The sequence below is a fragment of the Cherax quadricarinatus genome, chromosome 23 (assembly GCF_038502225.1).
Source record: "Cherax quadricarinatus isolate ZL_2023a chromosome 23, ASM3850222v1, whole genome shotgun sequence".
Classification (NCBI taxonomy): Eukaryota; Metazoa; Arthropoda; class Malacostraca; order Decapoda; family Parastacidae; genus Cherax; species Cherax quadricarinatus.
In genome coordinates, this window is record NC_091314.1 from 10,889,160 (window position 1) to 10,916,583 (window position 27,424).

At 45.0% G+C, this 27,424-nt stretch overlaps 1 protein-coding gene across 5 annotated transcripts in view; it reads right to left on the reverse strand.

The window, feature by feature from the left end:
* LOC128685799 (homeotic protein spalt-major-like) overlaps positions 1–27,424 on the reverse strand; it is an 802,979-nt gene that overhangs the window by 153,356 nt on the left and 622,199 nt on the right. For 2 of the 5 annotated variants that reach the window (XM_070087891.1, XM_053772455.2), the window contains exon 1: positions 2,585–3,519. The exons of the other annotated variants lie outside the window; for them this stretch is intronic. In XM_070087891.1, coding sequence (XP_069943992.1) covers positions 2,585–2,771 — 187 coding nt within the window. In that variant the 5' untranslated portion in view covers positions 2,772–3,519. Of the gene's footprint in view, positions 1–2,584; positions 3,520–27,424 lie in introns of those variants that run through there. 5 annotated transcript variants of the gene reach the window in all.

The following is a 27,424-nucleotide window of genomic DNA, read 5'->3' on the forward strand; positions in this document are numbered from 1 at the left end:
TAACCCTACCATACACTTTTCCTGGTATACTCAGTAAACTTATTCCTCTATAATTTTTACAATCTCTTTTGTCCCCTTTCCCTTTATATAAAGGGACAATACACACACATAGGTACCTTCCCCTCTTTCATACATTTATTAAACAAAAGTACCAACCACTCCAACACTATATCCCCCCCTGCTTTTAACATTTCTGTCATGATCCCATCAGTTCCAGCTGCTTTACCGCCTTTCATTCTACGTAATGCCTCACGTACCTCCACCACACTTACATTCTGCTCTTCTGCACTCCTAAAAGATGGTATACCTCTCTGGCCAGTGCCTGAAATTATGTATGTATGTATATATGTATGTATGTATGTATGTATGTATGTATGTATGTATGTATGTATGTATGTATGTATGTATATATGTATGTATGTATGTATGTATGTATGTATGTATATTTATATTTTTGATATGCGAAAATATCAATATCGGTGAGTATCGGCCATTTTTGCGGTATCGGTGAAAAACAACCGATATCAGCCGATACTCTTTAAAATGTTGCCATTTCTGGGGACTTTTTTTTTTAAATAATATTACACGTTTGCTTAAAAATATCAACATTAACACTGTACCTCACGACTGTAACCACACAGGAGCCAGGAGCTGTGACTCGACCCCTGCAACCACAACTAGGTGAGTACACACACACTGTCGACAAGTGCCTTTAATAACTAGTAACTAACACAACAGACAGGTAATGAGTAATAACTTTGTCATCTCAGAGAAATTAATTGATTTAATATTTAACCTTCTGTCTTATTTAATACCCATTGTGTAATAAACATTGTGTAATAAACATTGTGTAATAAACATTGTGTAATAAACATTGTGTAATAAACATTCCCCTATATATTAAACAGTCATATAATTAAAAAAAATAAAAAGTATTTAGAAAAAAATATTTATATCGGTAAAAATTTTGGATTCGTCCCTTCATTAATATATATATATATATATATATATATATATATATATATATATATATATATATATATATATATATATATATATATATATATATATATATATATATATATATATATATATATATAGATAGATAGATAGATAGTGGGGAGAGTAATGGTGAGGGGTGACGCTGCTGCTCCCCGCTGAGGTCCTACCCACCCCTAAATTATATTAAACTAGTCAATATTGGGTGGCGGGTGGGCGGAGGCGCCCACGCCCCTCTGACCGCCGCCCAGCACAACACTGCCGACCGGGAGGACACCCGCTGATCACCTCCTTGTTGCTCTCTCCCTCTCATACCCCTGGCACTCTTGGTGCCTCACTCTCACTGTTTGGCACTGGCTCTTATCCACAGGCACAAATGTAATATTACCCGTCACTAGACAGAAATATAAATATTATTAACTGGCACTATAACGTTAGTATCTATAATTAGACCCTCTGGATGCTATAATATATATATTCATATATATATATATATATATATATATATATATATATATATATATATATATATATATATATATATATATATATATATATATATATATATATATATATATATATTCCATCGATTTCAAAAGATTTATTTAACAATTTTTTAAAGTATGTTATTAATTATTAATAAGTAATATTACTGGCCTGATAAATGCTGCCTTATAATGTTATGGAGAATTAATAAGAGATAATATTCACTTCCGTAATAACGAGATTGTAACAATTTATGTACTAGAAACATGTACCACGATGACCCGTGACGGTAGAACACCGTGACGGTAGAACACTGTGACGGTAGAACACCGTGACGGTAGAACACTGTGACGGTAGAACACTGTGACGGTAGAACACCGTGACGGTAGAACACCGTGAAGGTAGAACACTGTGACGGTAGAACACCGTGACGGTAGAACACCGTGACGGTAGAACACCGTGAAGGTAGAACACCATTAAAGTAGAACATCGTAAAGATAGAACACCGTGAAGGTAGAACACCGTGAAGGTAGAACACCGTGAAGCACTTGTTTCGTGGCTCCGTGTCCTTGTTCTCTGAGGGTGGTTGTGGTAACTGTGAGTGTTGTAGTAGTGGTTGTTCTAGTAGTTTTGTTAAGGGGACGAGAGTAGTGTTTGTGTTGCTTTAAGTGTAATATAACAGGGTATTAGTATAATATGTACCTGGTATCCATCCTGTCTGCTGGCCTTATAATGTACTACCTTATATATATATATATATATATATATATATATATATATATATATATATATATATATATATATATATATATATATATATATATATATATATATATATATATATATATTATGCAATTGTAATGTATTGGTGTTTTTTAATAACTGATGACAAACAGGGCAATAACGTGAGTGGAACACTTCAGTAGAGAGTTGATAATAATAGTTCAGGATGGGACCAAAACGTCGACCAATTTTTATTTCCAATTTGTAAGCTGTCAGTGTTACATGACACAATATTAAATTCACGAGAAAACCTAAGTGTTGTGGAGGGGTGTTGCAGCGGGTGTCGAGGAAACACTACACCATCATTGAGACTTACTTGTTCTTATTCTGAATATTTTAGACTTGTCAGGTTTGCGCTTGGGGTTGATCCTAGCTGGTGACCTGCCGATGACCACCTCCGGCACCACCTGCGCCATCCTCTCAGACTCTAGTTTAGTGCCCGTCTCCAGCTGGTCTTCCGCTTCGTTAGCCGCCGTCGTCACCTCTCCTTCAGAGCTTGGCATCCTCCTTAAGATGCCACACTCAAGCCGGAGGCATTGACGGGGTCGTCCGCCTCATCCTCGCTACACAATTCCTGGGGTGTTCGGCCTCGGCCTCCCAACGGTACACTAGCCCTCACCACTTTTACAAGTCTCGCCGCGAGGGTCTGCAAAGTACACTTGGAGAGCCGTTCTGGCTCCGCCTCACTAGTCTGACACACACAAACGTCACCGTGTACTAGCACTTTCTCCCGTCACCGCATGCACAACACGGGTCGGCACTGTCGAGCACATGTCCGGCAGGTCTCGCAGCGAGTAGGGTGTCGCAGGTATCATCCGCGGCGCTACACTTGCGCTGGAGACGCTGATGAGGAGAGGACCACCACACGCAGCCAGGGTCCCCACTGCTCTGAGCGCCCCCGGGCCAGCTTACAGCCACCGCCGCGCCGCACTCACGCTGCTGCGGGGCGGAGCACCGCTTGCCGCGGGGCGGAGCCTACCACAGGGGCGGAGCTCCTCTATACATATCATACCAACCCCAACTACGGTATTATTAATATAGCGTATGTTGCTTGCTATATAATACCTCACGGTATTTTTATGCTATAAGCCATGCTTTTATGTGATGTCAAACGTCTCCCGGGCTCCAAGAATCCGGGAAGAAGCTAGTAGACTCCGCCTTCTTAGGAGGGAGACGCTAGGAGAAGGAGGAGCAGGAGAGGTGGGCGGGGCGCGCGGTGATCACCTCGTGACATGCGCGACTCCGCAGCCTCCCGGCGACAGCTCCCTGTCACTAGTGAGTCAAATGGCGCTCAAGGTATCACACCAGCGGACACCACAATATCGCTGCTCAACACGCTGCTACACCTGAATCCCGCAGGTGTTTAGCGTAGCTGCGGCGTACAGCTGCGGCGGACGTCAGCTCTCGGGGCGTATCTAGGTGGAGTCAGTGTTAGCTGATGACCTTCGCTGCTGTCAACATTAGTGGGCAAGTCTAGACGTATGGGCAAGTCTCCTTACACCTGCTGCCCGTGTTCACCTAGCCGTAAACAGATGCCTAGTAGATGTTAGCCGACTGCCGTGGGTCGCAGCCTAGGGAAGAGCACGCAAGAGCCTCAATGGAAATAAGCCTCAATGCTTAACTTTCTCGGGTTAACCTGGGTTAATAACCCACCGAGGTTCATAAACCCAGCCAAGTCTTCATTCTCACCCCAAAATCCTGACGATGTGACGGCTGCAACAGATAACAGGTGCCAAGCCACAGCTCATCTGCGCTAACCCACACTCACCCTCACCACAGTTATTGAGTGAATTAACTGAGTGGATCGTTCATACTTGGCTAAACTGAATCACCACTCACCACTCTATTGATCGGATCATCCTACTCACAACTGAGAGGATCATCTCCACTATACTCACAGGAACATTAAATAATGGTCTGGACCGCCCACGCTACAACTGGACCGACACATACCTCACCACATCTTACGACCTAAGGAGCACGCTATCTACACAGTACTGATTGTGACATCACTACTGACTGTACCATCACACTACTAACTGTACCATCACCACACTACAAACTGCCACATTACTACCGAGTGTATCGTTACTACTGGCTATACCATCACACTGCTGACTACCATTACTACTGATTGTACCATCACCACACAAATGACTGATGGTACGATCATCACACTACTGGCTGTACCATTACTACACTGTTGACTGTACCATCATCACGCTACTGACCGTACCATTAATACACTGCTGACTGTACCATCATTATACTAGTGACTATTAACATCAAACTACTGGTTGTACAATCACTATCTTACCGATTGTACCATAACCACACTACTGTACCAAAAACTACATTACTGACAGTACAATCATCACACTACTTACTGTACCATCACCACATTACTGATTGTGCCATCACATTACTGACTACCATCATCACATTACTGACTGTACCATCATCACATTACTGACTGTACCATCATCACACTACTGATTGTTCCATCCCACACACTAGTGATTGTAACACCTCTACATTACTTATCGTACCATCACACTACTGATTGCTCTATCACCAAAAAAAACTGATTGTACCATCACGACACTACTGACTGTTCCATCACCACACTATTGTCTGTACTATCACCACAATACAGACTGTACCATCACCACACTACTGACTGTACCATCATCACACTACTGATTGTTCCAACACCACACTGCTGACTGTTCAATCACGCTAATGACTGTACAATCAAACTACTGACTCTACACTCACATCACTGACTGTACTATCACTATTGGTTGTACATCACACACTGTATCATCACACTACTGATTGTACCATTACTACTGGCTGCACCAGCACAGTACTGATTGTACCATCACACTACTGACTGTACCATCACTCTATTGACTGTACCATCATTCTACTGACTGTACCATCACTGCTGGCTGTACCATCACTACTGACTGTACCATTACTACTGGCTGCACCATCACACTACTGATTGTACATCACTTTACTGACTCCACCATCACGCTAATGGCAGTACCATCACTCTACTGACTGTACCATTACACTAATGACTGTACCATCACACTAATGGCTGTACCATCACACTACTGACTGTACCATCACACTACAGACTGTACCATCACTCTACTGACTGTACCATCACACTAATGACTGTTCCATCACACTACTGACTGTTCCATCACTCTACTGACTGTACCAAAACACTAATGACTGTATCATCGCTCTTCTGACTGTTCCATCACACTACTGACTGTTCCATCACCCTACTGACTGTACCATCACTCTACTGACTGTACCATCACACTAATGACTGTACCATCACACTATTGACTGTTCCATCACTCTATCACTCTACTGACTGTACCATCACTCTACTGACTGTACCATCACACTACTGACTGTTCCATCACTCTACTGACTGTACCATCACTCTACTGACTGTACTATCACACTACTGACTGTTCCATCACTCTACTGACTGTACCATCACTCTACTGACTGTACCATCACTCTACTGACTGTACCATCACACTACTGACTGTTCCATCACTCTACTGACTGTGCCATCACTCTGCTGACTGTACCATCACACTATTGACTGTACCATCACACTACTGACTGTTCCATCACTCTACTGGCTATACCATCATTCTACTTACTGTACCATCACACTACTGACTGTACCATCACACTAATGACCGTACCATCACACTACTGACTGTACCATCACTCTACTGACTGTACCATCATTCTACTGACTGTACCATCACTCTACTGACTGTAACATCACACTGCTGACTGTACCATCACACTGCTGACTGTACCATCACACTACCGTACCATCACACTACTGACTGTTTCATCACTCTACTGATTGCACCATCACACTGCTGACTGGACAATCACTCTACTGACTGTACCATCATTTTAATTACTGTACCATCACACTACTGACTGTACCGTCACACTAATGACTGTACCATCACACTAATGACTGTACCATCACACTACTGACTGTACCATCACATTAATGACTGTACCATCACTCTACTGACTGTATCATCACTCTACTGACTGTACCATCATTCTACTGACTGTACCATCACTCTACCGACTGTACCATCACTCTACCGACTGTACCATCACAGTAATGACTGTACCATCACACTACTGACTGTACCATCACACTGCTGACTGTATCATCACGCTACTGACTGTACCATCACACTATTGACTGTACCATCACACTACTGACTGTACCATCACACTACTGACTGTACCATCACACTACTGACTGTACCATCACATTACTGACTGTACCATCACTCTATTGACTGTACCATCACACTACTGACTGTACCATCACACTACTGACTGTACCATCACACTACTGACTGTACCATCACACTACTGACTCTACCATCACACTACTGACTCTACCATCACACTACTGACTGTACCATCACACTACTGACTGTGCCAACACACTACTGACTGTTCCATCACACTACTGACTGTACCATCACACTACTGACTGTACCATCACACTACTGACTGTACCATCACACTACTGACTGTTACATCACACTACTGACTGTACAATCTCACTATTGACTGTACCATCACACTACTGACTGTTCCATTACACTACTGGCTGTACCATCACACTACTGACTGTACCATCACACTACTGACTGTATCATCACACTACTGACTGTACCATCACTCTACTGACTGTACCATCACACTACTGACTGTACCATCACACTATTGACTGTACCATCACACTACTGACCGTTCCATCACACTACTGACTGTACCCTCACACTACTGACTGTACCATCACACTATTGACTGTACCATCACACTACTGACCGTTCCATCATACTACTGACTGTACTATCACACTACTGACTGTACCATCACACTACTGACTGTACTATCACTCTACTGACTGTACCATCACACTACTGACTGTGCCATCACACTACTGACTGTACCATCACGCTACTGACTGTACCATCACACTACTGACTGCACCATCACACTACTGACTGTACTGTCACTCTACTGACTGTGCCATCACACTACTGACTGTACCATCACACTACTGACTGTACCATCACACTACTGACTGTACCGTCACACTATTGACTGCACCATCACACTATTGACTGTACCATCACACTATTGACTGTACCATCACACTATTGACTGTACCATCACACTATTGACTGTACCGTCACACTATTGACTGTACCATCACTCTATTGACTGTACCATCACACTATTGACTGTACCATCACACTATTGACTGTACCGTCACACTATTGACTGTACCATCACTCTATTGACTGTACCATCACACTATCGACTGTACCATCACACTATTGACTGTACCATCACACTATTGACTGTACTATCACACTACTGACTGTACCGTCACACTATTGACTGCACCATCACACTATTGACTGTACCATCACACTATTGACTGTACCATCACACTATTGACTGTACCATCACACTATTGACTGTACCATCACTCTATTGACTGTACCATCACTCTATTGACTGTACCATCACACTATTGACTGTACCATCACACTATTGACTGTACCATCACTCTATTGACTGTACCATCACACTATTGACTGTACCATCACTCTATTGACTGTACCATCACACTATTGACTGTACCATCACACTATTGACTGTACCATCACACTATTGACTGTACCATCACACTATTGACTGTACCATCACTCTATTGACTGTACCATCACACTATCGACTGTACCATCACACTATTGACTGTACCATCACACTATTGACTGTACTATCACACTACTGACTGTACCGTCACACTATTGACTGCACCATCACACTATTGACTGTACCATCACACTATTGACTGTACCATCACTCTATTGACTGTACCATCACACTATCGACTGTACCATCACACTATTGACTGTACCATCACTCTATTGACTGCACCATCACACTATTGACTGTACCGTCACACTATTGACTGTACCATCACTCTATTGACTGTACCATCACACTATCGACTGTACCATCACACTATTGACTGTACCATCACACTATTGACTGTACTATCACACTACTGACTGTACCGTCACACTATTGACTGCACCATCACACTATTGACTGTACCATCACACTATTGACTGTACCATCACACTATTGACTGTACCATCACACTATTGACTGTACCATCACTCTATTGACTGTACCATCACTCTATTGACTGTACCATCACACTATTGACTGTACCATCACACTATTGACTGTACCATCACTCTATTGACTGTACCATCACACTATTGACTGTACCATCACTCTATTGACTGTACCATCACACTATTGACTGTACCATCACACTATTGACTGTACCATCACACTATTGACTGTACCATCACACTATTGACTGTACCATCACTCTATTGACTGTACCATCACACTATCGACTGTACCATCACACTATTGACTGTACCATCACACTATTGACTGTACTATCACACTACTGACTGTACCGTCACACTATTGACTGCACCATCACACTATTGACTGTACCATCACACTATTGACTGTACCATCACACTATTGACTGTACCATCACACTATTGACTGTACCATCACTCTATTGACTGTACCATCACACTATTGACTGTACCATCACACTATTGACTGTACCATCACACTATTGACTGTACCATCACTCTATTGACTGTACCATCACACTATTGACTGTACCATCACTCTATTGACTGTACCATCACACTATTGACTGTACCATCACACTATTGACTGTACCATCACACTATTGACTGTACCATCACTCTATTGACTGTACCATCACACTATTGACTGTACCATCACACTATTGACTGTACCATCACACTATTGACTGTACCATCACACTATTGACTGTACCATCACACTATTGACTGTACCATCACACTATTGACTGTACCATCACACTATTGACTGTACCATCACACTATTGACTGTACCATCACACTACAGAGTAGAAAATCTCATTCATCATCATTTATATAATTTATGATTATAGTCATTATCCTCAATAACTTATCATCATCATTATCACGAATCATCATCATTAATTATGTTCATCATCATGATAACTATCATGAGTCGTCATCCTTATCATTCGTCTTCAGTAATCATTAGTCATCATCATCAGTCATCAGTTACAATTTTCAACAGTTATCATCATAATATTAATCATCATCAGTCACCTTCATCAATCACCATTACCATCATCAATCATCATCATCATCAGTCACATTCATCATCATGATCATCATCATCATCATCATCATCGTCGTCGTCATCAGTCATCTTCATCAATCATCATCATCATCAGTCACCTTCGTCAATCATCATCATCAATCACTATCAATCATCATCATCATCATCAATCACTATCAATCATCATCATCATCATCATCATCATCATCAGTCACCTTCATCAATCATCATCATCAGTCATCTTCATCAATCATCATCATCAGTCATCATCATCAGTCATCATCATCAGTCATCTTCATCAATCATCATCAGTCGCTTTCATCAATCATCATCTTCTATCATATTCATCAATCATCATCATCAATCATCATCATCAGTCATCATCATCAGTCATCTTCATCAATCATCATCAGTCGCTTTCATCAATCATTATCTTCTATCATATTCATCAATAATCATCAATTATCATTATTCTTATTAACACAGACTAAGAAACAAGGCTGACACCATCAGTGCTCCTGCAGCTGTCTTCAGAGCTCTAGACCCGCATGGATCATCCTACGAAACCCACAAGTAGTGGAGGCTTGATCCTCCGTCCCTGTGGATCATTCGAAATTGTATCATCCAAGAAGCTGGGCTATTGTGCATCCAGTAGCCATCCAGTTGATGGTAGCGCAAGAACACATCCACCCAGTTGATGGTAGCACAAGAACACTTCCATCCAGTTGATGGTAGCACAAGAACACTTCCATCCAGTGGATGGTAGCACAAGAACACTTCCATCCAGTGGATGGTAGCACAAGAACACATCCATCCAGTGGATGGTAGCGCAAGAACACATCCATCCAGTTGATGGTAGCGCAAGAACACATCCATCCAGTTGATGGTAGCACAAGAACACTTCCATCCAGTGGATGGTAGCACAAGAACACTTCCATCCAGTGGATGGCAGCACAAGAACACTTCCATCCAGTGGATGGTAGCACAAGAACACATCCATCCAGTGGATGGTAGCGAAAGAACACATCCATCCAGTTGATGGTAGCACAAGAACACTTCCATCCAGTGGATGGTAGCACAAGAACACTTCCATCCAGTGGATGGTAGCACAAGAACACATCCATCCAGTGGATGGTAGCGAAAGAACACATCCATCCAGTTGATGGTAGCACAAGAACACATCCATCCAGTTGATGGTAGCGCAAGAACACATCCATCCAGTTGATGGTAGCACAAGAACACATCCATCCAGTGGATGGTAGCACAAGAACACATCCATCCAGTGGATGGTAGCACAAGAACACATCCATCCAGTGGATGGTAGCGCAAGAACACATCCATCCAGTGGATGGTAGCGCAAGAACACATCCATCCAGTGGATGGTAGCACAAGAACACATCCATCCAGTGGATGGTAGCGCAAGAACACATCCATCCAGTGGATGGTAGCGCAAGAACACATCCATCCAGTGGATGGTAGCACAAGAACACATCCATCCAGTTGATGGTAGCACAAGAACACTTCCATCCAGTGGATGGTAGCACAAGAACACATCCATCCAGTGGATGGTAGCGCAAGAACACATCCATCCAGTGGATGGTAGCACAAGAACACATCCATCCAGTTGATGGTAGCACAAGAACACTTCCATCCAGTGGATGGTAGCACAAGAACACTTCCATCCAGTGGATGGTAGTGCAAGAACACATCCATCCAGTGGATGGTAGCGCAAGAGCACATCCATCCAGTTGATGGTAGCACAAGAACACTTCCATCCAGTGGATGGTAGCGCAAGAATATATCCATCCAGTTGATGGTAGCACAAGAACACATCCATCCAGTTGACGGTAGCGCAAGAACACATCCATCCAGTGGATGGTAGCGCAAGAACACATCCATCCAGTTGATGGTAGCACAAGAACACTTTCATCCTGTGGATGGTAGCGCAAGAACACATCCATCCAGTGGATGGTAGCTCAAGAATACATCCATCCAGTGGATGGTAGTGCAAGAATACATCCATCCAGTTGATGGTAGCACAAGAACACATCCATCCAGTGGATGGTAGCACAAGAACACATCCATCCAGTGGATGGTAGCACAAGAACACATCCATCCAGTGGATGGTAGCACAAGAACACATCCATCCAGTGGATTGTAGCACAAGAACACATCCATCCAGTGGATGGGAGCGCAAGAATACAACCATCCAGTGGAGGGTAGCGCAAGAATACATCCATCCAGTGGATGGTAGCACAAGAACACATCCATCCAGTGGATGGCAGCACAAGAACACATCCATCCAGTGGGTGATAGCGCAAGAATACATCCATCCAGTGGATGGTAGCACAAGAACACATCCATCCAGTGGATGGTAGCACAAGAACACATCCATCCAGTGGATGGTAGCGCAAGAATACAACCATCCAGTGGAGGGTAGCGCAAGAATACATCCATCCAGTGGATGGTAGCACAAGAACACATCCATCCAGTGGATGGCAGCACAAGAACACATCCATCCAGTGGATGATAGCGCAAGAATACATCCATCCAGTGGATGGTAGCACAAGAACACATCCATCCAGTTGATGGTAGCCCAAGAACACATCCATCCAGTTGATGATAGCACAAGAACACATCCATCCACTGGATTGGTAGCACAAGAACACATCCATCCAGTGGATGGCAGCGCAAGAACACATCCATCCAGTGGATGGTAGCGCAAGAACGCATCCATCCAGTGGATGGTAGCACAAGAACACATCCATCCAGTGGATGGTAGCACAAGAACACATCCATCCAGTGGATGGCAGCGCAAGAACACATCCATCCAGTGGATGGTAGCACAAGAACACATCCATCCAGTTGATGGTAGCGCAAGAACGCATCCATCCAGTGGATGGTAGAACAAGAACACATCCATCCAGTGGATGGTAGCACAAGACCACATCCATCCAGTGGATGGTAGCACAAGAACACATCCATCCAGTGGATGGTAGCACAAGAACACATCCATCCAGTGGATGGTAGCGCAAGAATACAACCATCCAGTGGAGGGTAGCGCAAGAATACATCCATCCAGTGGATGGTAGCACAAGAACACATCCATCCAGTGGATGATAGCGCAAGAATACATCCATCCAGTGGATGGTAGCACAAGAACACATCCATCCAATGGATGGCAGCACAAGAACACATCCATCCAGTTTACCTGGAGTTTACCTGGAGAGAGTTCCGGGGGTCAACGCCCCCGCGGCCCGGTCTGAGACCAGGCCTCCTGGTGGATCAGAGCCTGATCAACCAGGCTGTTGCTGCTGGCTGCACGCAAACCAACATACGAGCCACAGCCCGGCTGATCCGGAACTGACTTTAGGTGCTTGTCCAGTGCCAGCTTGAAGACTGCCAGGGGTCTGTTGGTAATCCCCCTTATGTGTGCTGGGAGGCAGTTGAACAGTCTCGGGCCCCTGACACTTATTGTATGGTCTCTTAACGTGCTAGTGACACCCCTGCTTTTCATTGGGGGGATGGTGCATCGTCTGCCAAGTCTTTTGCTTTCGTAGTGGGTGATTTTCGTGTGCAAGTTCGGTACTAGTCCCTCTAGGATTTTCCAGGTGTATATAATCATGTATCTCTCCCTCCTGCGTTCCAGGGAATACAGGTTTAGGAACCTCAAGCGCTCCCAATAATTGAGGTGTTTTATCTCCGTTATGCGCGCCGTGAAAGTTCTCTGTACATTTTCTAGGTCGGCAATTTCACCTGCCTTGAAAGGTGCTGTTAGTGTGCAGCAATATTCCAGCCTAGATAGAACAAGTGACCTGAAGAGTGTCATCATGGGCTTGGCCTCCCTAGTTTTGAAGGTTCTCATTATCCATCCTGTCATTTTTCTAGCAGATGCGATTGATACAATGTTATGGTCCTTGAAGGTGAGATCCTCCGACATGATCACTCCCAGGTCTTTGACGTTGGTGTTTCGCTCTATTTTGTGGCCAGAATTTGTTTTGTACTCTGATGAAGATTTAATTTCCTCATGTTTACCATTGGATGATAGCGCAAGAATACATCCATCCAGTGGATGGTAGCACAAGAACACATCCATCCAGTGGATGGTAGCACAAGAACACATCCATCCAGTGGATGGTAGCGCAAAAACACATCCATCCAGTGGATGGTAGCACAAGAACACATCCATCCAGTGAATGGTAGCCCAAGAATCCATCCATCCAGTGGATGGTAGCACAAAAACACATCCATCCAGTGGATGGCAGCACAAGAACACATCCATCCAGTTGATGGTAGCACAATAACACATCCATTCAGTGGATGGTAGCACAAGAACACATCCATCCAGTGGATGGTAGCGCAAGAACACATCCATCCAGTGGATGGTAGCGCAAGAATACATCCATCCAGTTGATGGTAGCACAAGAACACGTCCATCCAGTGGATGGTAGCACAAGAACACATCCATCCAGTGGATGTTAGCGCAAGAACACATCCATCCAGTGGAGGGCAGAGCAAGAACACATCCATCCTGTGGATGTTAGCGCAAGAACACATACATTTAGTGGATGGTAGCGCAAGAACACATCCATCCAGTTGATGGTAGCACAAGAACACATCCATCCAGTGGATGGTAGCACAAGAACGCATCCATCCAATGGATGGTAGCACAGGAACACATCCATCCAGTGGATGGCAGCGCAAGAACACATCCATCCAATGGATGATAGCACAAGAACACATCCATCCAGTGGATGGTAGCACAAGAACACATCCATCCAGCTGATGGTAGCACAAGAACACATCCATCCAGTGGATGGCAGCGCAAGTACACGTCCGCCCAGTTGATGGTAGCACAAAACAAACCTCTGTTGTACTGAACGATCGTAGGATTGAGGCTCCAACCAGTGCTTGCGCTGAATGATCCATACGGACGAATCCTCCGTCCGTGTGGGTCACGAACTGTATCTTCGTAGACATGAAGAGCGTGCAATTATATTAAGTTGTATAACCTGCACGAACTGTATCTTCGTAGACATGAAGGGCGTGCAATTATATTAAGTTGTATAACCTGCACGAACTGTGTCTTCGTAGACATGAAGGGCGTGCAATTATATTAAGTTGTATAACCTGCACGAACTGTATCTTCGTACATATTACGAGTACGTCACCCTTTCAAGGACGCTGTGTTCATTTAATATCACGCCTCTTAAAGTCCCTCGTGGGAAGCTCATCAGCACCTATCACTTCCGTAGCTTGGTCGCTAGCACACTCATCTCACACACTGATGGTAGCACATCCATCCAGTGGATGGCAGGGCAAGAACACATCCATTCAGTGGATGGTAGCGCAAGAACACATCCATCCAGTTGATGGTAGCACAAGAACACATCCATCCAGTGGATGTTAGCGCAAGAACACATCCATCCAGTGGATGGTAGTGCAAGAACACATCCATCCAGTCGATGGCAGGGCAAGAACACATCCATCCAGTGGATGGTAGCACAAGAACACATCCATCCAGTGGATGGCAGCGCAAGAACACATCCATCCAGTGGATGGCAGCGCAAGAACACATCCATCCAGTGGATTGGTAGCACAAGAACACATCCATCCGGTGGATGGCAGCGCAAGAACACAGCCATCCAGTTGATGGTAGCACAAGAACACATCCATCCAGTTGATGGTAGCACAAGAACACATCCATCCAGTGGATTGGTAGCACAAGAACACATCCATCCAGTGAATGGCAGCGCAAGAACACATCCATCCAGTGGATGGTAGCGCAAGAACACATCCATCCAGTGGATGATAGCACAAGAACACATCCATCCAGTTGATGGTAGCGCAAGAACGCATCCATCCAGTGGATGGTAGCACAAGAACACATCCATCCAGTGGATGGCAGCGCAAGAACACATCCATCCAGTGGATGGCAGCGCAAGAACACATCCATCCAGTGGATTGGTAGCACAAGAACACATCCATCCGGTGGATGGCAGCGCAAGAACACAGCCATCCAGTTGATGGTAGCACAAGAACACATCCATCCAGTTGATGGTAGCACAAGAACACATCCATCCAGTGGATTGGTAGCACAAGAACACATCCATCCAGTGAATGGCAGCGCAAGAACACATCCATCCAGTGGATGGTAGCGCAAGAACACATCCATCCAGTGGATGATAGCACAAGAACACATCCATCCAGTTGATGGTAGCGCAAGAACGCATCCATCCAGTGGATGGTAGCACAAGAACACATCCATCCAGTGGATGGCAGCGCAAGAACACATCCATCCAGTGGATGGCAGCGCAAGAACACATCCATCCAGTGGATGGTAGCACAAGAACACATCCATCCAGTGGATGGTAGCACAAGAACACATCCATCCAGTGGATGGTAGCACAAGAACACATCCATCCAGTGGATGGTAGCACAAGAACACATCCATCCAGTGGATGGTAGCACAAGAACACATCCATCCAGTGGATGGTAGCACAAGAACACATCCATCCAGTGAATGGCAGCGCAAGAACACATCCATCCAGTGGATGGTAGCACAAGAACACATCCATCCAGTTGATGGTAGCGCAAGAACGCATCCATCCAGTGGATGGTAGCACAAGAACACATCCATCCAGTGGATGGTAGCACAAGAACACATCCATCCAGTGGATGGTAGCACAAGAACACATCCATCCAGTGGATGGTAGCACAAGAACACATCCATCCAGTGGATGGTAGCACAAGAACACATCCATCCAGTGGATGGTAGCACAAGAACACATCCATCCAGTGGATGGTAGCACAAAAACACATCCATCCAGTGGATGGTAGCACAAGAACACATCCATCCAGTGGATGGTAGCACAAGAACACATCCATCCAGTGGATGGTAGCACAAGAACACATCCATCCAGTGGATGGTAGCACAAGAACACATCCATCCAGTTGATGGTAGCACAAGAACACATCCATCCAGTGGAAGGTAGCACAAGAACACATCCATCCAGTGGATGGTAGCACAAGAACACATCCATCCAGTGGATGGTAGCACAAGAACACATCCATCCAGTGGATGGTAGCACAAGAACACATCCATCCAGTGGATGGTAGCACAAGAACACATCCATCCAGTGAATGGTAGCGCAAGAACACATCCATCCAGTGGATGGTAGCACAAGAACACATCTATCCAGTGGATGGTAGCACAAGAACACATCCATCCAGTGAATGGCAGCGCAAGAACACATCCATCCAGTGGATGGTAGCACAAGAACACATCTATCCAGTGGATGGTAGCACAAGAACACATCCATCCAGTGGATGGTAGCACAAGAACACATCCATCCAGTGGATTGGTAGCACAAGAGCACATCCATCCAGTGGATTGGTAGCACAAGAACACATCCATCCAGTGGATGGTAGCACAAGAACACATCCATCCAGTGGATGGTAGCACAAGAACACATCCATCCAGTGGATGGTAGCACAAGAACACATCCATCCAGTGGATGGTAGCACAAGAACACATCCATCCAGTGGATGGTAGCACAAGAACACATCCATCCAGTGAATGGCAGCGCAAGAACACATCCATCCAGTGAATGGTAGCACAAGAACACATCCATCCAGTGGATGGTAGCACAAGAACACATCCATCCAGTGAATGGCAGCGCAAGAACACATCCATCCAGTGGATGGTAGCACAAGAACACATCCATCCAGTGGATGGTAGCACAAGAACACATCCATCCAGTGGATGGTAGCACAAGAACACATCCATCCAGTGGATGGTAGCACAAGAACACATCCATCCAGTGGATGGTAGCACAAGAACACATCCATCCAGTGGATGGTAGCACAAGAACACATCCATCCAGTGGATGGTAGCGCAAGAACACATCCATCCAGTGGATGGTAGCGCAAGAACACATCCATCCAGTGGATGGTAGCACAAGAACACATCCATCCAGTGGATGGTAGCACAAGAACACATCCATCCAGTGAATGGCAGCGCAAGAACACATCCATCCAGTGAATGGCAGCGCAAGAACACATCCATCCAGTGGATGGTAGCACAAGAACACATGCATCCAGTGGATGGTAGCACAAGAACACATCCATCCAGTGGATGGTAGCACAAGAACACATCCATCCAGTGGATGGTAGCACAAGAACACATCCATCCAGTGGATGGTAGCACAAGAACACATCCATCCAGTGGATGGTAGCACAAGAACACATCCATCCAGTGGATGGTAGCACAAGAACACATCCATCCAGTGGATGGTAGCACAAGAACACATCCATCCAGTGGATGGTAGCACAAGAACACATCCATCCAGTTGATGGTAGCACAAGAACACATCCATCCAGTGAATGGTAGCACAAGAACACATCCATCCAGTGGATGGTAGCACAAGAACACATCCATCCAGTGGATGGTAGCGCAAGAACACATCCATCCAGTGGATGGTAGCACAAGAACACATCCATCCAGTGGAAGGTAGCACAAGATCACATCCATCCAGTGGATGGTAGCACAAGAACACATCCATCCAGTGGATGGTAGCACAAGAACACATCCATCCAGTGGATGGTAGCACAAGAACACATCCATCCAGTGGATGGTAGCGCAAGAACACATCCATCCAGTGGGACTGGAAAAATACACAATTTTAACAAGTTGGTAAACCAGACAGGTGCAACACTTGGGTATCTTCAGTGTCGTAATGCTTCGCCTGTACGACAGACTTCTTCAGTCCGTTATAACACTGGAGACAGTTGAAGCAGATTTGTGACGCGATGAGTCCGTCAGCCTTAGTATGTGGTGGTCAATCCCTCAAGCCTGAAGCATAGCCATGCGGCCACAAGTTGTATACTGGAGCAATACTGAGGTGTAGTAGATGGAGGTGAGGTCACAGGTGAGCGTGGCCCACTAGTGGAAGTAGGCGATGCTAAACAGTTCTCTAGAAAATTATTATTATGATCAAAACTAAGCGCTAAAACCCAAAGTAGCTGCGGAAGAATTATGTGTCTGTGTAACTGATTTAATAATAATAATAATAATAATAATAATAATAATAATAATAATAATAATAATAATAATATCTTTATTTCTACAAGTACATGTACAAGGTATACAGACCACAGCTGACATCAATGATATACTGCTATATAGAAAGCCCCTTGTTATACAGAGCATTTCGAGCAAATTAAGTCAATTTTGTCCCCAGGAGGCGACCTACAACAGTCGACTAACATCCAGGTACCTATTTTACTGATAGGTGAACAGGAAAAGAAGGAGTCTTCAGGAAACACGTCCTAATGTTTCCACCCGTACCAGGGATCGATCCCCGGACTTCAGTGTGTGAGATGAGTGTGCTAGCGACCAAGCTACGGAAGTGATAGGTGCTGATGAGCTTCCCGCGAGGGACTTTAAGATGCGTGATATTAAATGAACACAGCGTCCTTGAAAGGGTGACGTACTCGTAATATGTACGAAGATACAGTTCGTGCAGGTTATACAACTTAATATAATTGCACGCTCTTCATGTCTACGAAGATACAGTTCGTGACCCACACGGACGGAGGATTCGTCCGTGTGGATCATTCAGCGCAAGCACTGGTTGGAGCCTCAATCCTACGATCGTTCAGTACAACAGAGGTTTGTTTTTTAGTTAACTAATCTCACATTCTCCCAGCGGCAGGAATAACATGCAAGTCAGGGATCAAGACGAAAGGATCTTGTGGTGAGCTCAGACGAGGTGGTGGTCAGAATGAAGTAAAAACAACGAGGTGGTGGTCAGAATGAAGTATAAACAACGAGGTGGTGGTCAGAATGAAGTATAAACAACGAGGTGGTGGTCAGAATGAAGTATAAACAACGAGGTGGTGGTCAGAATGAAGTATAAACAACGAGGTGGTGGTCAGAATGAAGTATAAACAACGAGGTGGTGGTCAGAATGAAGTAAAAACAACGAGGTGGTGGTCAGAATGAAGTAAAAACAACGAGGTGGTGGTCAGAATGAAGTATAAACAACGAGGTGGTGGTCAGAATGAAGTAAAAACAACGAGGTGGTGGTCAGAATGAAGTAAAAACAACGAGGTGGTGGTCAGAATGAAGTATAAACAACGAGGTGGTGGTCAGAATGAAGTAAAAACAACGAGGTGGTGGTCAGAATGAAGTAAAAACAACGAGGTGGTGGTCAGAATGAAGTATAAACAACGAGGTGGTGGTCAGAATGAAGTAAAAACAACGAGGTGGTGGTCAGAATGAAGTAAAAACAACGAGGTGGTGGTCAGAATGAAGTATAAACAACGAGGTGGTGGTCAGAATGAAGTAAAAACAACGAGGTGGTGGTCAGAATGAAGTATAAACAACGAGGTGGTGGTCAGAATGAAGTATAAACAACGAGGTGGTGGTCAGAATGAAGTATAAACAACGAGGTGGTGGTCAGAATGAAGTATAAACAACGAGGTGGTGGTCAGAATGAAGTATAAACAACGAGGTGGTGGTCAGAATGAAGTATAAACAACGAGGTGGTGGTCAGAATGAAGTATAAACAACGAGGTGGTGGTCAGAATGAAGTATAAACAACGATTTGTAATGATATGTGACACCATGTAACGAAGAGGGGGACGGGAGGGGAGGGGAGGGGAGGGGAGGGGTCAATAATGGAGATAAAATGTGTGGGATAGGTTGTAGTGTACTGGTGAGGAGATGATGGGCTGGAGGGAAAGGCTAGAGGAATGGGAAGGCTCATGCTAGGCTTCACATAGGTAGGGATCTACCTAGAGGTTACCTGGAGGTTATTCTGGGAAACAACGCCCCAGTCCATGACCAGGCCTCCCGTTGGATCAAGGCCTGATCAACCAGGCTGTTACTGCTGGCCGCACGTAGTCCAACGTACGAACCACAGCCCGGATGATTCTGCACAGACTTTAGGTCTTATTGGCAATTTCCCTTACGCTTGGTGGGAGACTGTTGAACAGTCTTGGGCCCCAGACACTTATGGTGTTTTCTCTTAGTGTACCAATGGCGCCCCTACTTTTAATTGGGGGTATTTTGCATCGCCTGCCCAGTCTTTTACTTTCGTAGGGAGTGATTTCTGTGTGCAGATTCATGACCATTCCTTCTAGGATTTTCCAAGTGTGGATTATGATATATATCTCTCTCCTGCATTCCAGTGAGTACAAGTCAAGTGCTTCCAAGCGTTTCCAGTAGTTCAGGTGCTTGATAGAACTTTTACGTGCAGTAAAGGATCTCTGTACACTCTCTAGATCTACAATTTCACCTGCTTTGAATGGAGATGTTAATGTACAGCAGTATTCCAGCCTAGAGAGAACAAGTGATTTGACAAGGATCATCAATGGCTTGGCATCTCTCGTTTTGAACGTTCTCATTATCCATCCTATCATTTTCTTTGCAGTTGTGATCGTGGCACTGTGTGATCCTTGAAAGTGAGATCCTCAGACATTACCACTCCCAGGTCCCTCACATTATTTCTCCGTTCTATTGTATGATCAGAGTTTGTAGTATACTCAATTCTAGTTATTACGGTCATCATTACTGTGTGGTGTTGACAACCATATCTGATGTCGTGTCGATGGCCAGTTATGTGTAGCCTTAACAATGGATTAATATCTTTATCATGCGCCGCACCCGTGGAGGTGGTGACAGAGACGCATCATGGGTCCAGGAACTGGGCCGCACAAGTCTTGCTATAATTAAACAACGGGGGTCGAAATGTACAGATCAATTAATCTCCGGAGTTTCTGTCTCAATGTGGGTTGTGACTGAACATTATTAAACAAGTTACAGTGATAATTAACTAGTTACATGTTAGGTACAAAGGATACGGTGCAGCTAATGTGACATTTTACCGTGGCAACGATTCGCTCTCCAGGAGCTTTGTCAAGCCTTTAGCTCCTGACGAGAGAAACATTGCCACAATAAAATGTCACAGTAGTTGTATGTGTGTCCTTTTTATCTAACATTCTATCGGCAGTTCTACCTTTTATCACGAAGTAGTTACATGTCTGTATCTGGTTACAGTCGTAATAAGTTATGTCGCAGACATAATATTGCAGAGTACTTATATTTGATTCTGAATTATATATAATACAGACCGGGTCTGTAAGTTGGCGTGAGAGTGGGTCACAAGGTACGGAAGAACGACTGACTGCTCGTTGCACCTGTCTCCAGTGTTACATTCACCTGTATTCGACTGAAGAAGCTTGTTGCGCAGGCGAAACGTTCCAACATTAAAGATTCCCAGGCATTACACACTTGTCATGTTCATTAACGAGGGGTAACTATCTAATAACCCCAAAGCACTCCAATATCCCCACCCATACCCAGTCAAGGTACAAAGTTGGATGTAAGCAATTAACCCAACACATTGGCAAACCAGTTCTAGATATCAAAGACGAAGTAACTGTTACCTCGTCGCTGCTGGGAATTAGTGAGCCAGTTAATGGTTGAAATATGATGCTGCTTCCCATCTCCTAGATCCGGTTAACCGGTTTCCCGTGATTCCCTGTACGGACGTTACCTTGCTCACCCTGCAAGAGCACATCACGACCCAGCAGTACCCAGTGTGTGTGATGGGGATGTCTCCCTCAACACACGCCTTACCTGTGGAAGAAGAAGAGAATGGTTTTAATTATAGTTACTCTTCTGGTTTACTGATGGTTCTGGATTATACATATTTTGATATCGTTAATGCAATTGTTTTCTTACACAAACTAGCTGATGTGAATGATGGTGGTTGCCCACTGAACTAGGCGTCAAGGTTCAATGTACGTGACATGGGAAGAAAAGTCCCATTCTTAGTGAACTCCAAACATAATGCAATCAAGGACGATGGTTGATTATTTACAATCAGGAAACATTTTTCTTAGATTAATAGCAAAAAAAGAAAACTGCAAGAAAAAACCCTTTCGCTTGTTTAGCTTCCAGTTACAAGTCTATCTGCCTCACTGCGCGTTGGTCATTAAGGGTGTATTTCGTCTACACACTGACAGTCAAGACTGCGCTGATTCATAGGATATGGATCACTGAATGAACATGGTGGTGGTAAGTGAAACATATATATAAATAGCAGTCAGTAAGACAAGAATCTATATACAACCATTTAAAAACTCATAGGAATTGAGTTAGAAGCTTGAGTGAAGTTGTAACTCACTATAATCTATATGTAAATTAATATATTTACGGAGCAACTTGCAATGCGAAAAGACTGACTAACCTAACCAAGCTGAAGCCAAACTTAGGCTTGATTACAAGTACTTCTGGTAGTTTGAAGTACACAGACTGACTGATGTTGTAGTAGCCAGGCTTACCCTGGCTACTACAACACACACACACACACACACACACACACACACAACACACACAACACACACACACACACACACACACACACACACACACACAACACACACACACACACACACACACACACACACAACACACACACACACAACACACACACACATCACACACACACAACACACACACACACACACACACACACACACACACACACACACACACACACACACACACACACACACACACACACTCACACACACACACACACACACACACACACACACACACACACACACACACACACACACACACACACACACACACACACACACACAACACACACACACACACACACACACACACACACACACAACACACACACACACACACACACACACACACACACACACACACACACACACAACACACACACAACACACACACACACACACACACACACACACACACACACACACACACACAACACACACACAACACACACACACACACACACACACACACACATCACACACACACAACACACACATACACACACACACACACACACACACACACACACACACACACACACACACACACACACACACACACACAACACACACACACAGGGATCACACCAGTGGTGTTAACACTAGTAATATGCTGGGTGCACCTCAAAGGAGCCTGGCCGCCTCGCTCACTCGTATGGAAAATATGACCAGACTGCGAGGGACCAGACTGCATGTCAATACCTCACCAAGTCCTCCTTCCCGCGGTACCACCACACCTGTTCTACTTTTGTAATCACCTAGTAGGTGCGGGGGGGTTGAGACTCGGCTCCTGGTCCAGCCTCTCAAATACTCCTCAACAGTCACACTGTTCCTGGCCTTGCTGGATTTATTATACCTGTTCTTGAGACTGTGTATTTAGTTTGTTTCAAGCACGGCTTGCACTACCTGGGGTACAAGCTTTACAAGCTGGGGATTATACAGAGCGTCTGTACTCACGTCACCTAATTGTGGTTGCAGGGGTCGAGACTCAGCTCCTGGCCCCCCTCTTCACTGATCGCTACTGGGTCCTCCCTCTCCCTGCTCCATGAGCTTTATCATACCTCGTCTTAAAACTATGTATGGGTCCTGCCTCCATTACATCGCTTGCCAGACTATTCCGCTTCCTAACAACTCTGTGGCTGAAGAAATACTTCCTAACATTCCTTTGGCTCCTCTGACTCTTCAACTTCCAATTATGACCCCTTGTTTCTGTGTCCCATCTCTGAAACATCCTGTTTTTGTCCACCTTGTCTATTCCGCGCATTATTTTGTATGTCGTTATCATGTCTCCCCTGACCATCCTGTCCTCCAGTGTCGTCAGACCGATTTCCCTTAACCTTTTTTCGTAGGACATTCCCCTGAGCTCTGGAACTAACCTTGTCACAAACCTTTGCTCTTTCTCTAATTTCGAGCCGTGCTTGACCAGGTTTGGGTTCTAAACTGGTGCTACGTACTCCAGTATGGGCCTGACGTATACGGTGTACAGTGTCTTGAACGATTCCTTACTGACGTATCGGAACGCTATTCTCAGGTTTGCCAGGTGCCCATATGCAGCAGCAGTTATCTGGTTGATGTGTGCTTCCGGAGACGTGCTCGGTATTATACTCACCAAAAGATCTTTCTCGTTGAGTGAGGTTTGCAGTCTTCGGCCGCCTAGCGTATACTCTGTCTGCGGTCTTCTTTGCCCTTCTCCGAGCATCATGACTTTGCATTTGGCGGGGTTAATTTCTAGGAGCCAGTTGCTGGACCAGGCGTCCAGCCTGTCCAGGTCTCTTTGTAGATCTGTCTGGTCCGCATCTGATTTAATTCTTCTAATTAACTTCACATCATCTGCAAATAAGGACACTTCCGAGTCTATCCCTTCTGTCATGTCATTCACATTCTGTGTGTGTGTTTATGTGCATGTGTGTGTGTATTCACCTATTTGTGGTTGCAAAGGTCGATTCATAGCTCTTGGTCTCGTGTTTGTGTGTGTGTACTCACCCACAAGTAGCTGCAGGGATGGATGGTGGACAGTGCCACCATGCACGTGGCACTCACCTTCCTTCACTACTCACAGCTTCACTCACTCCTGGAAGAGCAAGACGTACATCACTCTCCAGTGCTTCGTTCCTGAGGACGACATCATCTACTGAAGGAGATACAACTCGTCACTCACCTACCACCCAGACAGTTTGTAGTCACGTGACACCAGCAATTATATCCGCCATTCTGAAGGTGAAACTCCCCATTTGTATTCCCCAGGAGTTAATTAACCATGATGCCAGAAACTTACAAAATTATTAAGCTACAAAGATGTTATTATAATATATAAAAAAATGTAACACTGAACTAGCTGTCTTTTAAACTTCCTTTATGCAAATGAGCGATTTTTTGGAAAATCTAATTCCAAAGAGCCTGGCCCACGGCCGGGCTCTGGGAGTGGAAAGACTCTCGGAACTATCAAAGGTATATTAAAAGTAAAGGTATATCCAATGAACACTGACTATATATAGTGGTATAGACGAAGCCACACCACGGGCGGGATAGAACCCGCGGTCAGAGAGTCATAAAACTCCAGACCGACGCGCTAGTCACTGTACCAGCTACAATAAGATTCATCCAGCTTGGTATATTTATACACCATAGGAAGATTAGCACAGGCACCACTGTGACCACAAATGCAAGTTTTTACAGACAAATCTCCCGTCAGCGTGGCCGTGACGGCCACGCTGGCCGCGGGTTCTATCCCCACCTGTGGTATGGTTTGTTTGTAATCGTGTCATTACGATTTCGTGAGTTATAGAGGAACTTTGTAAGAGAGGCGACTGTATGTTCATTATGTATCATAGTTAAGTTGATCAGTAAGATATATGTACAACAACTGAGCGTCTTTATTTTTGAAACGTTTCGCCTACACGGCAGGATTCTTCAGTCAAATAGAGAGGATGTATTGTGGGCATCAAGAGTAGTGGCGAGGTAAATATGATATAATCAGTCCATTAACCTTGGAGAAACAGGTTGAGGTGGTCAGTCCCTCAGCCCAAGAGCAAGTGCTCAACACCTGCTCATAGGCTGAAAGGATTGATCACCTCTTCTTCCACTATCTCCCGCATATATTTTTACACTTTTCATATGTCCACTGGAGGGCGAAACGTCTACAACATGTTTCACACGTGTCTAGTTCTTCGTCTCACTTTTTTGGTTCCACTAGTGAATCCCGTCTCCTACACCGTCTTCCAGATCCTCCATCTCACCTTCGACAGTGCTGAAGACTCTATTCTCGTGTTCCAGTTTCATGTCCTTCCAGACCATGGAGCTCAACTCTTCTCCAGGTCCTTCCAGACCATGGAGCTCAACTCTTCTCCAGGTCCTTCCAGACCATGGAGCTCAACTCTTCTCCAGGTCCTTCCAGACCATGGAGTTCAACTCTTCTCCAGGTCCTTCCAGACCATGGAGCTCAACTCTTCTCCAGGTCCTTTCAGACCATGGAGCTCAACTCTTCTCCAGGTCCTTCCAGACCATGAGGCTCAACTCTTCTCCAGGTCCTTCCAGACCATGAGGCTCAACTCTTCTCCAGGTCCTTCCAGACCATGGAGCTCAACTCTTCTCCAGGTCCTTCCAGACCATGGAGCTCAACTCTTCTCCAGGTCCTTCCAGACCATGGAGCTCAACTCTTCTCCAGGTCCTTCCAGACCATGGAGTTCAACTCTTCTCCAGGTCCTTCCAGACCATGGAGCTCAACTCTTCTCCAGGTCCTTTCAGACCATGGAGCTCAACTCTTCTCCAGGTCCTTCCAGACCATGAGGCTCAACTCTTCTCCAGGTCCTTCCAGACCATGAGGCTCAACTCTTCTCCAGGTCCTTCCAGACCATGAGGGTCAACTCTTCTCCAGGTCCTTCCAGACCATGAGGCTCAACTCTTCTACAGGTCCTTCCAGACCATTGAGCTCAACTCTTCTCCAGGTCCTTCCAGACCATGGAGCTCAACTCTTCTCCAGGTCCTTCCAGACCATGAGGCTCAACTCTTCTCCAGGTCCTTCCAGACCATGAGGCTCAACTCTTCTCCAGGTCCTTCCAGACCATGAGGCTCAACTCTTCTCCGGGTCCTTCCAGACCATGAGGCTCAACTCTTCTCCAGGTCCTTCCAGACCATGGAGCTCAACTCTTCTCCAGGTCTTCCAGACCATGGAGCTCAACTCTTCTCCAGGTCCTTCCAGACCATGGAGCTCAACTCTTCTCCAGGTCCTTCCAGACCATGGAGCTCAACTCTTCTCCAGGTCCTTCCAGACCATGGAGCTCAGCTCTTCTCCAGGTCCTTCCAGACCATGGAGCTCAACTCTTCTCCAGGTCCTTCAAGACCATGGAGCTCAACTCTTCTCCAGGTCCTTCCAGACCATGGGGCTCAACTCTTCTCCAGGTCCTTCCAGACCATGGAGCTCAAC